Source organism: Gorilla gorilla, chromosome 5 (assembly GCF_029281585.2).
Source record: "Gorilla gorilla gorilla isolate KB3781 chromosome 5, NHGRI_mGorGor1-v2.1_pri, whole genome shotgun sequence".
In the NCBI taxonomy this organism is placed as follows: domain Eukaryota; kingdom Metazoa; phylum Chordata; class Mammalia; order Primates; family Hominidae; genus Gorilla; species Gorilla gorilla.
Genome location: NC_073229.2, coordinates 147,673,311 through 147,686,466, shown reverse-complemented (window position 1 = coordinate 147,686,466; position 13,156 = coordinate 147,673,311). Strand labels below are relative to the sequence as shown.

General features: G+C 34.3%; 1 protein-coding gene and 1 long non-coding RNA gene across 50 annotated transcripts in view; one reads left to right on the top strand and one right to left on the bottom strand.

Annotated features, from left to right (window-relative positions):
• TRDN (triadin) overlaps positions 1-13,156 on the top strand; it is a 419,844-nt gene that overhangs the window by 135,455 nt on the left and 271,233 nt on the right. For 26 of the 49 annotated variants that reach the window (XM_031012505.2, XM_055391701.2, XM_055391706.2 and 23 more), the window contains one exon: positions 4,196-4,255. The exons of 22 other annotated variants lie outside the window; for them this stretch is intronic. In XM_031012505.2, coding sequence (XP_030868365.2) covers positions 4,196-4,255 — 60 coding nt within the window. Of the gene's footprint in view, positions 1-2,805; positions 4,412-13,156 lie in introns of those variants that run through there. One more of the 49 variants, XM_055391752.1, reaches the window with a different exon arrangement.
• The window catches only part of LOC109027395 (uncharacterized), a 55,039-nt gene continuing 46,948 nt past the window's right edge, over positions 5,066-13,156 (bottom strand). The window contains exon 3 of the long non-coding RNA XR_008681097.2: positions 5,066-11,845. This is a non-coding gene — a long non-coding RNA (uncharacterized lncRNA). The remainder of the gene's footprint in view (positions 11,846-13,156) is intronic.

Below are 13,156 nucleotides of genomic sequence, written 5' to 3'. Positions count from 1 at the left end.
GTTTTGAAAATTTTATATGATGACTCAGTTGAGTTAGCTCAACTAAGCTAACTGTTGAGTTAGCTTTTTGGACAAGAGAATACTCATTCACATAGTTAAGTTAGACCTAATATGTTTGAGGCATTGTTTTCATATAGATTTCTAAGTACTTCTTTTTAAAGAAATAAGGCTCATAGGTCCTTTACTCACTTGGAAACAGATTTTCACATGGGGCACATATTTATTAGTAATTATTTAATTACATAGTATACATATGAATATATTCAATGTAGTTACTCTCAATATCGTATATGGAAATAATACATCTCTTTTTCTGCTTAAAGCATTAGGGATAAGATGCGTATGTATATACACACCTACCATAAACACACACACACACACACACACACACACACCCATCAAATAATCTAGTTTTTATGAACCCATCTAAATCTGTTTGTAGAGTAGGAAGAGTTGGCATAGTCAGACATTGCTCCCTAGTTTTCTGATGACCTCTAGGAGGTCTGTGGGGAAGGAGAAACGAATTTTCCAGCTGCCACACACTTTGCTCCTTCACTCATTCTTTCTTTCTTTTTAAACAACTATTTGATATTTGTGGCAGGCAGAGAAAGTATAGCTAATGTGAATCTGTTATAGAGTACTGGACCACATGTGCCCCATCCTCATTAGAGGTTTCTTAAAAATTTTTTGTTGTTCTTGACATTCTGCACCCAGAATGTATTTTCCCTTGGTTACTATTCCACAGGGAACACCAACTAGGTATCATTTGAATGACATCTATCACTGCTTCCTGAGAATCAAGAAGGAGAGAAATGGACAGCATGTGTTATTCCAAGAAGGATGTTTATTTGGGGAAAAAGTACTTACAATGATGAGCAAATTAACATTATATAAATTATTATCTCAGAACTATAAAAGTTAGAATGGCAGGACAATTTAGATTTTCTTTGTGAAAAATTTTCTGCTATAATATTTAAGTTGGGTTTAAAGAAACATTTTTAGAAAACAAATCTTTCAAAATCAGGAAGGCTTGGTTTTTCGATATTCTTAGATAGGTTAAGCAGATAAACTGCAGACTTCCCAACACATATCTACCTAGAATTCTTATACGTTGTTAAGGTCATTGCCAAGGACAGGTGGAAATGGGCATCCTAACTTAAAATATTTGAAAATTCCTATCAGCTTTGATAGGAATAAAAACATCTTTCTCATATTCCTATTGATATATTGGTACCATTAGAATACAAGATCACAGCACTATTTACATATAACAAAATCTTCTAAGTGTTGTAACAAATAATTTTCTAGGTTAGAAAACATCCTCTGAATTCATAAGAAATTTCCTTTTTACAATTAGAAGTTCATTGGGCTGTTGGTGTATTAATTAAATGAATGATTTTTGGATCTAGGAAATATAAGAAATATAAGTAAGGTACAGTTGTCCCACAGTATCTGTGGGGGATAGGTTTCAGGATTCCCTGCGGGTACCAAAATCCACAGATGTTCAAGTCTTTTATATAAAATGGGCTAATATTTGCATATAACCTATACACATCCTCTTGTATACATTAAATCATCTCTAGATTACCGATACTACCTAATATATTTAATAAATGCTTTGTAAATACTGGTTATACTGTATTGTTTAGTAAATAATGATAAGGAAAAAAAGTCTGTATATGTTCAGTACAGACCCAACCATGGTAGCTGTAACTATACATATATATATATATTTTTTTTTTTTTTTGAGCCAGAATCTCACTATGTTGCCCAGGCTGGAGTGTAGTGGCGCAATCTCAGCTCACTGCAACCTCTGCCTCCCGGGTTCAAGCAGTTCTCCTGCCTCAGCCTCTGGAGTAGCTGGGATTACAGGTGCCCTCCACCATGCCCAGCTAATTTTTGTAGTTTTAGTAGTGATGGGGTTTCACTATGTTGGCTAGGCTGGCCTTGAACTCCTGACCTCAAGTGATCCTCCCGCCTCAGCCTCCCAAAGTTCTGGGATTACAGGCGTGTGGTTTGTTGAATGCTCAAATGTGGAACCGTGGGAAATGGAAGGCTGACTGTACTTTGATAATATTTCAACATACAAGCTGAAAAGTTTCATTACATTGTCAGCATTCAGCTAAAGAAGACTCTCTGAAGTGTAAAGATTTTAATTAATGCAGTACACTTTTCAACATGTTATGTATATAACTATCCCATCACAACATGGGGCAGATAATATTTCATTTGGAGCGGATGTTATATTACAAATAGTCCCTGCATTCTAAACTTCCAACATACATAGAAACAAACACTCTTATTTGCTGTCATGGGAGTCTATAGTGCCTCTAAGAGTAATTATTTTGGGAAAAAGGAATGAAAGGTTTTAGATCAGTGATTCTGTAAATGCAGTCTAATTAGATTCATCTAAGGAGTTTGTATAAAATGCATATTCCTAGGGTCCAGATCCATGGCATTTTAATTTTTTTTGGATGATGGAGCCCAAAAATCTGTATTTTGACAGCTCCTCTCTCTTTCTCATGTTTAAGTTACCCTTTGAGAACTACTCCTAGAGTATAGGCAGAACAAATCTAAAAAGAGTACAGTCACTTAAGGTACTGAAATAAAGGGAACATACTGCCAATTTCAGGAAGTCCACACTGGTCTGACTTCAAACTTTTCATTTAAGGGAAATGTACTTTTTCATCTTGCTTTGTCTTAGAGTCAAATTGCCAGTTCTACAGTTTTGTTCAGGAAAACAATCTCGTGTCTAGAAAAGAGAAAATACCTTCTACCTTAACCTTATGTCTTTCCCAATCATAGGGTTCCCAGGTCCTGGGATCAGAAACTCCAGCTATTACTGCCAGTACATCAAAGGGCAAATCAATGCATGGAATGACCTGAGGACTAGCCTCCTTCCCATTCCCTACCTCTCCTGTGGGAAAATGTGCTCCAATTTCAACAACTAAAATACATCTAAATTTTTGGAACTTTATGAGTTTTGGCCTGCCCTTATTTAGGTATTAATGAAAAAGATTATATTTTTATATCTTCTTCAATAACTACATTTATTTTTTAAAGACCTAACAGAATTTCATAATAAAATGGATTCCTCTAAAAATGCTGTTACTACTCTAAAAAGAATGAGATTTACAAAAATCCTTAGAGATGTATCTGTTTAGTAACAAGCTTTGTTATTTCATATGTTTGATATGCATAATTTGGAGCAATTAAGAATGTAACATGTTGCTTAAATTCAATAAACTCTCTTGGTCCTAAAGCTGCCTTTGGATTTGGTGGATTAATAAAATGCATATTTCAGGAATATTGAAATGTAAATTATTTCATAATATGTATGCTTTAAAGCAGATACGGTAAAGATTCACCAATTGAGCTTTGAGTTGGATTGACCTCAGGAGAATCTAAAGTTCTGTGAGGATTTAAAGTTAAGTGCAATGTCTTTAATCTAGAGGGAATAGAAAAAAACCAACTCCTGAAGACCAGGTCTGCCCAAAATGATGTTTACATACTATGGTTTTTTTGTTTGTTTGTTTACTTTCACCATAGGCCATAAACTAGTCAAGATCATAAGATGATCTTAAAAAGATTACTCATTTGATTAGTTTAACAACAATATCATTTGCTTCTGTTACTCTGTTCTTGATTTACTCTCCCAATTAAAGAGCATTTTTATTCAGAGGCCACCTAACAGGTTGCAAAGAGGTTAGTTCTCCTGATAGTCTTTTGGAAAAGACATTCTGCTGCTCCATAGAGACAATTAGCAGAAGGGCTGGAACTGAGTATTTGATAAAACGCTCCAAGTTGGAAACAATTTCCTCTTGTAAAACTTCTGTTTCATTATTGAAAGTTTATAAAATGACAAATGGGAAAAATTGCTTTAATATGACTTTTGTAATCAATTATTTGACAAAATAGGTTTTTATTTTGAAAACAACCACTATAAGATTACCGTGAACTAGTCCTTTTCAATTTTTGAGGTTATTTTTTTTATGGAAGAAATGAAGCATTACATTTGTCATCTTTCTTTCCTTCTGTATTTTCATATAAGTGCAAATTATTTTTTTTACAGAAAATATTGTAATAACCAAAATAGAATTGTGCTATTTTGTTTGCTTTGTTAAATTATTTCTCTGTAGAAAAATGAAGTGTTGATGACATTTTTTCATTGCTCTTTTTCTTTCTACTCTGTCAGATCAGTATGCATTCTGTCGATATATGATTGACATATTTGTCCATGGGGATTTAAAACCAGGTATTCCAAGCAATTCTTGTACTCGTCTGTTTTAATAGTCTTTGTTTCTAAGATTGTGGGCTTTTTGTGTACCTAACTGTATTTTCATTTTTTAAAAATTGCATAATGCATGTGTAGATCTAGAATAAAACCAATAAAAAGCGGTAATAACTGGCATTAAGGTCTTAATTTTACTTTCAGTCACTGCATGGCCTATTGCAAATGAAGTCAGTTGAAATGTAAAATATGTGCTAATATCTCTCTATATAAGGAATGCTAAAATCTTTAATAATGTCTTGAAGTGAAGCAGTGAATCATCTTATTTTATTCTTGGTAAACTTAGAAGAAAAGACCCATGACAATGAAAATATCTTTCTTTTCTTAGTAGTGAACACAGTTCATATTAAAATCATCACATTTCAAATATTTATGCTTTGTTTTCCAAAACTTTAAAATTTTCTCCCTTATACATGAACTTGGTTTAGCCACTCCAAAGAACTATTGATGGAGATAGATAATCTTGGAATTAATATTCAAAACAATGGGGAAGGATTTTGAGTTAAATGAATATATCTACCTTGTCTTGTATCTTTAATTGTTGCCCAGAGTATAAAAAGGTATTTTTTACTAACATCTGAACTGAGCATGAGTAACTTGATTGCTTGTACTATGCCTTTTGCAGATTTAAAAACTGACAGAACTATGTTCATGTTTGGGAAAACGTTTCCAAGAAGACAGTATTGTTATGGAAGGAGCTCATTTATATTAGAATAAATGAAGCTAATTGCTTAAAGCCAGCTATATTTTTATTTTCTTAACTATTTTTGTGAAAGCCTTTCAAAAATATATAATTATAATTTATGTGTATGTCATCAAAGAGACATGTCATTTCTAAAACAAATAGGTAACACATCTAGGCTCTAGAAAACTAGACCAATGAGAACCTTTGCACTCCAGAAAATGTTGTTGATCCCAGTAATTTATTCTAGTTAAATAATTTCCTCCTCCTCCCCTTTTCCTTCTACATTTTCAGTAAGAAATTTAAATGAGGGGGAAAATCGCTAAATATTATAACTTAATAGGTGAAACTAATTACTATCGATGTTTGTGTATAGTAACATAGCATAATTGGAAATAAACCTTCAGGAAGGTAGTGTGATATGGTGGAAAGACAAGGCTTTGGACAGAAATACGGTGATAATTCTTAACTCCATCCTTTTCTAGTATTAGGTCTTGAGCAAATAATTGAACTCTACCTCATTTTTAGTGTTCTTACATTTAAAATAAAGATCACAGTCACAACCTTGCATTGTTGACAAATCATCTAGTGACTACAAACAAAATGTTATAACTTTAATTTGTTCATTTCACCACTACCTGCCTGGTGAGTTCCCTACATGAAGAGAACCTCTCAATACTTACAAGTTTCAGTCTATATATATCAAAAATTCAATGTTAGGGCTGGGTGTGGTGGCTTATACCTGTCATCACAGCACTTTAGGAAGCTGAGGCAGGAGGATCACTTCAGCCCAGGAGTTTGAGACCAGCCTGGGCAACATATGGAGACCGCATCTGTACAAATTTTTTTTTTTTTTTTGAGACAGAGACTCACTCTCGTCACTCAGGCTGGAGTGCAATGGTGTGATCTCGGCACACTGCAACCTCTGCCTCCGGGGTTCAAGCGATTCTCCTGCCTCAGCCTCCTGAGTAGCTGGGATTACAGGCCCCTGCCAACATACTCGGCTAAGTTTTGTATTTTTAGTAGACATGGGGTTTCACCATGTTAGCCAGGCTGGTCACAAACTCCTGACCTTAGGTTATCTGCCTGACTCGGCCTCCCAAGGTGCTGGGATTACAGGCATGAGCCACTGCAACTGGCAAAAAAAAATTATAAAAATTATCTGGGCATGGTGGTATGCACCCATTGTCCCAGCTACTTGGTAGGGTGAGGTGGGAGGATTGCTTGGGCCCAGGAGGTTGGGGCTGCAGGGGTGTGTGAGCTATGATGGCTCACATTCCATTCTGGGCTACAGGGTGAGACCCTGTCTCAAAATAAATAAATAATTAAAAAGTTCGATTTGGCCGGGCCCGGTGGGTCTTGCCTATAATGCAAGCATTTTGGGAGGCTGAGGCGGGCAGATCACCTGAGGTCAGGAGTTTGAGACCAGCCTGGCCAACATGGTGAAACCCTGTCTCTACTAAAAATACAAAAATTAGCCAGGTTTGGTGGTGGGTGCCTGTAATCCCAGCCACTTGGGAGGCTGAGGCAGGAGAATTGCTTGAACCTGGGAGAAAGAATTTGCAGTGAGCCGAGATCTCGCCACAGTACTCCAGCCTGGGCCACAGAGCAAGACTCCATCTCAAAAAAACAAAAAGTTCAATTTTAGGTCAAAGGTGTGCTAACCATTTTGTTCACCTGTGTTGGTTCAAGAAATTCATACTCTACACATAATTTTTATAGAGTCAACTAGGTGTTTACTTACATATGAGATGAGATGAATCTATGTTGTTGATGAGCATGAATTAATAAATGACTAACATGCATTATTTTCTTCATATTCTATTAGTTTTAAAATTTCTTTACTTGAAGAAAATAATCTGTTTTCCGTCCCACTGAAATCATTCATAGTAGTTATTTGTTGATCATAAAATATAATTCCTAAGAAAGTCTCAAGACACAGAGAACCATGCACTAAGAAATTCAGTGAGGGATGCTAGTAGTTTAATAGTCGCAATACCAATCATTTCTTTCTGAAAATCTAACAACAGGGTAAGGTTAGAAGAAATAATAAAATCATCTGTGCATGAATTAAAGATGATTTTGTTAACGACCACACAGAGAAAGCCCTTCTAGAGGCATATGCAAACATACTCTAAAAAGTCCTAAGTTCAGACCTACAACATTATAGAGTATTGCAACCCCTCAAGATAATTCCTAGTTCTATAGGATTAGATTTCTTTGTACCATTAATTGACTTACTAATTGAATTCTTAATTTATTTCATCTACCTACATTCATTATTTTGAAGGTTTAAGAAATGAAAGAAATACTTGAAAAGCGAGTTATTTCTTGTCCAGGAGTTGAAAAGGAAGAAGGGAGAGAAGGGAAGCCTATGTAATATGCCTGTTGTTTCATTTAATAAACTATATGATGTTATGTAAATGTACCTAAACAAAATTCAGGAATATTATCTTTGTCAGTGTGGCAATACAAAACATGGAGTGAGAAAGCATTAAATATGGCTTGCATTTTCAAAAATAAGGAATGAGAAACACAGATTTAATCTGGGCATATTAATTTAGAGAAAATGTAAGTGGCGAGACATTGACTCTGACTGACAATTAAAGAATAAGACAATTCTTGCCAAGTTTATTGCTCTGCATGTATCCACTATTTATAAAACATTTGTGCTTCCATCTGTTTCTGTTTGGGATTAGTGGAACACCTGTATTGTTTAGCTAGAGTTCACTATTAATTATTGGTAATGAGTTTTCAAAACTATAATTTTATTTTCCCTCTGGGATTCAGTTTTTCCTTTGTAGAATACTGTCACACCCTCAAAAGTAACCCAAATTGCAGTTCTAATTTGAAAACCCTTGCTGATGAAATGTGCTGACACTATGAATAAGTCCCAAGTTTTGCCTTTTATCCCATCAAATAAAATGCTTCTAAGATATTCTTAAAATTTTTAGCTAAGATTTGGTCTATAAACCTGAAGATTAATTGAATTGCTCTTTCTGATTTTATGTTGTGAATAGTGAATATGCACTATCCTAGGGTCAGTGATAATCCTCACTTCAATTATAGGGACCATCTTAATAAACCAGTATAAATTATAAAGATCTGCTTATTTGGTTGTACTGAATCAAAATTCTCTTGTACTGACTTACTCTATATTAAGTTGAAACATGAAGAAAATTATATTTAAATCTAGGAAGTGAATGCATGCTATCAACACTGGTCCTATGGGCAACTGGCATAGACCTGTATGTACATTTCATAATTTTAGGTATATTGTGAACATCGAAGATCTCCCCTCTCCAGAAATACTTTCTCCATTTAATGACCTAACATCTTCATATTGAGATCTTTGGTTGTGCAGATGGTCAGTGTTATACAGGATGTGTTTTAATAACTCATAACCTGCCTTAGGGAAGACAGAGAGATGAGGGTCGGGGAGAGATTGAGACAGAAAGAAAGAGATTGATTCGTCTTATGGTAGCTGTCTTGAAACTGATTAACCTCCACTTTTTTTCCTAGGGCTTAAAGTAGTCTACTTGTCACTTAGTCATAAGAGAACTATTAAAACTGGTCAAGACAGACATTATTTGCAACATCAAAACACAATTTATGGGTTTTTTTCTTTTTCTTTTTTTGGAAATTGATAGTACAGATGGTCAAGGTATATTCCGCCAGATTTATTTATCTTTATCAACCTTCCAGTAATTCCAATTTCCTTTTCAATTTTGTGTGGCTTAGCACATTTTTCTTAAGTGACAGCTATACTGATAATTTTATTCATTTAGGTAGACTATTTTTAAGAAAACACATCAGGATCTTGCTTGGCATTTTCATATTCCTTCTTCACCAACTTCTATCTGGGCTTAATAAATTGCATGGGTTTCTGGGCAGAGTCACCCAAGTTAAAGAGACAAATTTCTGTAAGGAAGAAATCACATGGTTCACAGACCTCTTTATATTCACTATAGATAAAGAAACCAATTTAAACGTCCAGTACAAGGACCAGGGCTAGTGTGCTTGTGCTTAGTAATTTTAATAATTTTTTTTAGCTTTCATCTCTGTAACTATTATGATTAAAGTTTAATACAAGTTAAAGTTTATCCCTTAGAAGATATTCCACTATTAAAATTTCAGCTACTGTCTGACTTTTACTTGAGCCAAGAATTATGTCACGGTAATTTATTCTGCTTTTTGTGTCATTTGTTTTCTTTAAATTGAGGGTACTCACCTATCAAAATCTTCTCTGATTGTAATAAGGCATTCTTTGGCAGCCTGTATTCCAATTCAATGGGTTTTAAGTCCATAGCTAGAAAGAGCCTCAAGGAATAAGTTAGTACTCTCATTTTATTAAGATCCTTTTCTTGAACTTTGGTGGTGCTTAACTATATTTTTGGTTAAATCTCGCTGAGAAGAGGTCAAATGTAATTGCATTATAGTCACTGTTATTTAATGGTTTAATGTATTTCAGAGCTCACTGCTTGTATTAGACAAGACTAGGTACCATTTAGCTTTGCTTTAGACTTCTGAAAAAAATCCTGCTCCAAGGTAGGCATAGTTCCATAAAAACATATTCACTCTAATTCCAATCATTTAATTATTTTCACACAACAAAAGTTTCGGGAATTTTAATGTTTATTCAGTAAGTAGTTGTTGAATCCTCTCAGCAAGCTGGTGGTCCAGAAAAGAGGTAAGCTAAGACATAAATAATTGTATGAAAAAGGATAACTTGATAAGTATACAATGAAGACATAGAAAATATACATTTTTATCTCAGTATACCAGGAATGAGTAATTTTCTCTATCAATCTCTTGGAGTTTTAATTATTAAAAGAAATTATTTAGTTTTTCTAATAGTTTACAGGAGTAGGAATAAAGGGAAAGTGAAAGTTTTGATAAGAATTTAAATATAGTAAAACAAAATGTTTCTATCTTATATTCCCTGTTTTCAAAGATGTATATACTTCAAATGGGAAATATCTTCAGAAAGAAACAAACAGCTCATCAGCTATCATCTATGAGCCTTCGGTGTATTCATCTTGCAGATACCAATTTCAAATTTTGAATATATCTTTAATAGGTTCTATTATATATTATTACTTCTGGTTTTTCTAGAACGTGCATCATCAAAATGTAGTACTTTCATTTTTGTAATCCTTGATGGTCCATAATTTTGTTGAAAAGAAAATGTCATCTTCATTTCATAATAAAACATTTCCTTCCTTCCTTCCTTCTTTCGTTCTTTATTTATTTATTTATTTATTTATTTATTTTGAGATGTAGTCTCACTCTGTCACCAGGCTGGAGTGCAGTGCTGCCATCTCGGCTCACTGCAACCTCTGCCTCCCGGGTTCAAGCAATTCTGCCTCAGCCTTGCGAGTAGCTGGGACTGCAGGTGCAGGCCACCGTGCCCATCTAATTTTTTTTCTATTTTTAGTAGAGACGGGATTTCACCATGTTGGCCAGGATGGCCTTGATCTCTTGACCTCGTGATCCGCCCACCTCAGCCTCTCAAAGTGCTGGGATTACAGGCGTGAGCCACTGTGCCTGGCCAGGTTTTCATTTTTGTATTTACAAACAGATTACAATAATGCATTCAATTATTTTTAAATTCACATTGTCCATTTCTTTTGGATGCCTGCCTTTCTCTTTCTTTAGCATTTGTGCACTTAGAAACCACAGATTTTGGCACATGAATTTTATAAAGAAAGAGTACTGTGACATGCTCTTTTAGCAAAATGAAATGGTTCAGGTTCTTGTCACAAAATATAACAGGATAAATTCCTTCCTGTTAAAGGGCTAACTAGATGAGAATACAGTCGTGTCCTCTTATCCATGATTTTGCTATTTGCAGTTTCAGTAACCCACAGTCAACCACAGTCTGGAAATATCAAATGGAAAATTCCTGAAATAAACAACTCACAAGTTTTAAATTGGACACCATTCTGAGTAGCATGTCATGTTATCACGCTCTATTCCACCAAGTATGTGAATCATCCCTTTGTCCGATATATCCACGCTCTCTAAGCTACCTGTCTGTGAGACACTTATTAGCTATCTCGGTTTTCAGATCAAGAAAACACAGCATACATAGAATTCAGCATTATTCATTGTTTCAGGTGTCTACTGGATATCTTGGAATACATTTTTTTTTGTGGATAAGAGGGAACTACTGTAGTATATTTCCTTTTTTCTCTTTGAAATGCATTGTTCACTCATTGGTTCTATAGTTTAAGAAAATCCATTGTCTTATGAAGACTCATAGTCTGAGATTTCACTTGTATAATCAATTTCAATTTTACCCTAATCATTAGAGTCTAGCTTACTGCTCTCTGTCTTTTTGCATTCATCTTCTGATTCATTTAATAATTTTGAAATATCTTCCTCTGTCACTTTTCTTCTATTTGAAGTTATGGATGGAAAAAATAATTCTGAATTATAAACTGTGTTTAGTGAAACAAAGTAGGCTGTAAAAATGGTGTCTCAAAAAAAAAATGTCTCCAGGCTTCTTTTATATCTTCTTGAATGATGATGTAATACTTCAGTCGACACTATAAACAATCATAGTGATGATGGGGCAATAATGATATATTTTGCAGTTGCATCATCTTTCTAGGCAATTTCATCATTGTTCTGCTTCCTTATTGTTTTAGTTTTAAGCATTGTTAGGAACGATTGATGAGTAATGATGAAACAGTCCCTATGTTGATGAAATAGAAAATGCTTAATATAAGAAAAAAAAGATCAAGAAGTTTCCATAAAGTGCCTTACATGTTTAAAATTGTCCAATGCTGTCACATGGTAATGATAAGATATAATGGGTTTTGTTCTGTTTAAGAAATAGGTAAATTTCCTTTTGTTTCTTGGAAGACCTGTAAGAAAACAAATAAGTCAAGAAATATTAATTTTTATAAACAGAACTGCTTAACAAAAGAAACTAAAAAAACTCTGATTGACTCCAGTGGACCCTGATAGTTTAATGAGAACCAATGGGAAAAATATAAACTCGGTGGTCACACAAGCCAAGATTTAAATCCTTCCCTTGTGTTTTTTGTTCTTTTGAATATCAGTTTATTTATAAGATTTATTACTTAAGATTGTTTAAATGATTAAAAGATATATATGTACATGTTCTCCCAAATCCCTTTTTTGCTTTCTCTTTTATTATGAATATTTATTGCAAAAAAAAAACAGTACTCGTAGTGTGAAAGACCAAAGAAGATGGTATGGAAGACATAGCAATTGAAGTAGACCTTGAGATATTGGTAGGATATGTCTGTGTGAAATTTAGAATAAAAATATACAAGGCTAAGGTGATAATATTAAAGCACAGAATCACAAAATATTAAGTGATTTCTGTGAGTACCAGTTGCTAAATATTTACTCTCCACCAGGCTATGGAAATCTTATATAATCCTAATACAACCTTAGAAGGAGTATATTATCATCCATGTTTTACAGATAAAAGAACTGAGACACAAAGAGCTTAAGTGGTTTGCCCAGGTGGCACAAAGCAGCAGACAGGAGATTCAAATCCAAGACTGCCGAATTCCACAGTCTTCAGTATTATCTTTATACCAAATCTATCTGTTTCCCAGACATAGACAGGGAATTGCAAATGAGGTCACTTTGCTTAGTGCTCAGGAAATCTAGAAAAAAAAAAAAAAACAAGATTGGAAATGTTGTACAAGATGGTTTGGAGAGAATTAAATTAAAAAGATCAACCAGGAAAAGTCCAATGAAAGGAAATAAAGACTGATCATAGAATATGGGATGGAGAAAATTAAGATAATTTTAGAGCTATCACAGAGATAGAGTCATGGGATTTATAGATATCAAAAGATAGGAAAGTAAAAGATTATTTAGAAGCTGTTGGTCTGTAAGAACTAAAAGGATACCTTAAGTAGGGAGTATAGGAATACAGTGGGGTCACTGCTCACTGGACTGGACATGGCCGGGAGAAGTGGGAGACTTTGAATTCACCACATATTCTTCAAGCCACAGATGGTATCTAGCTGCAAAAGGGAAGTATGTGAAGATTCTAGTCCAAATATAATTTGTTTAGCATCTGCCAAATACCAAGGGTCATTACCATTTTTTTGCATACTTATCTCATTAATTCTCACAGCAAACTGTGACATCTATATAGTGCAATGATAATTCACAGCACTTCTAACTGAAGT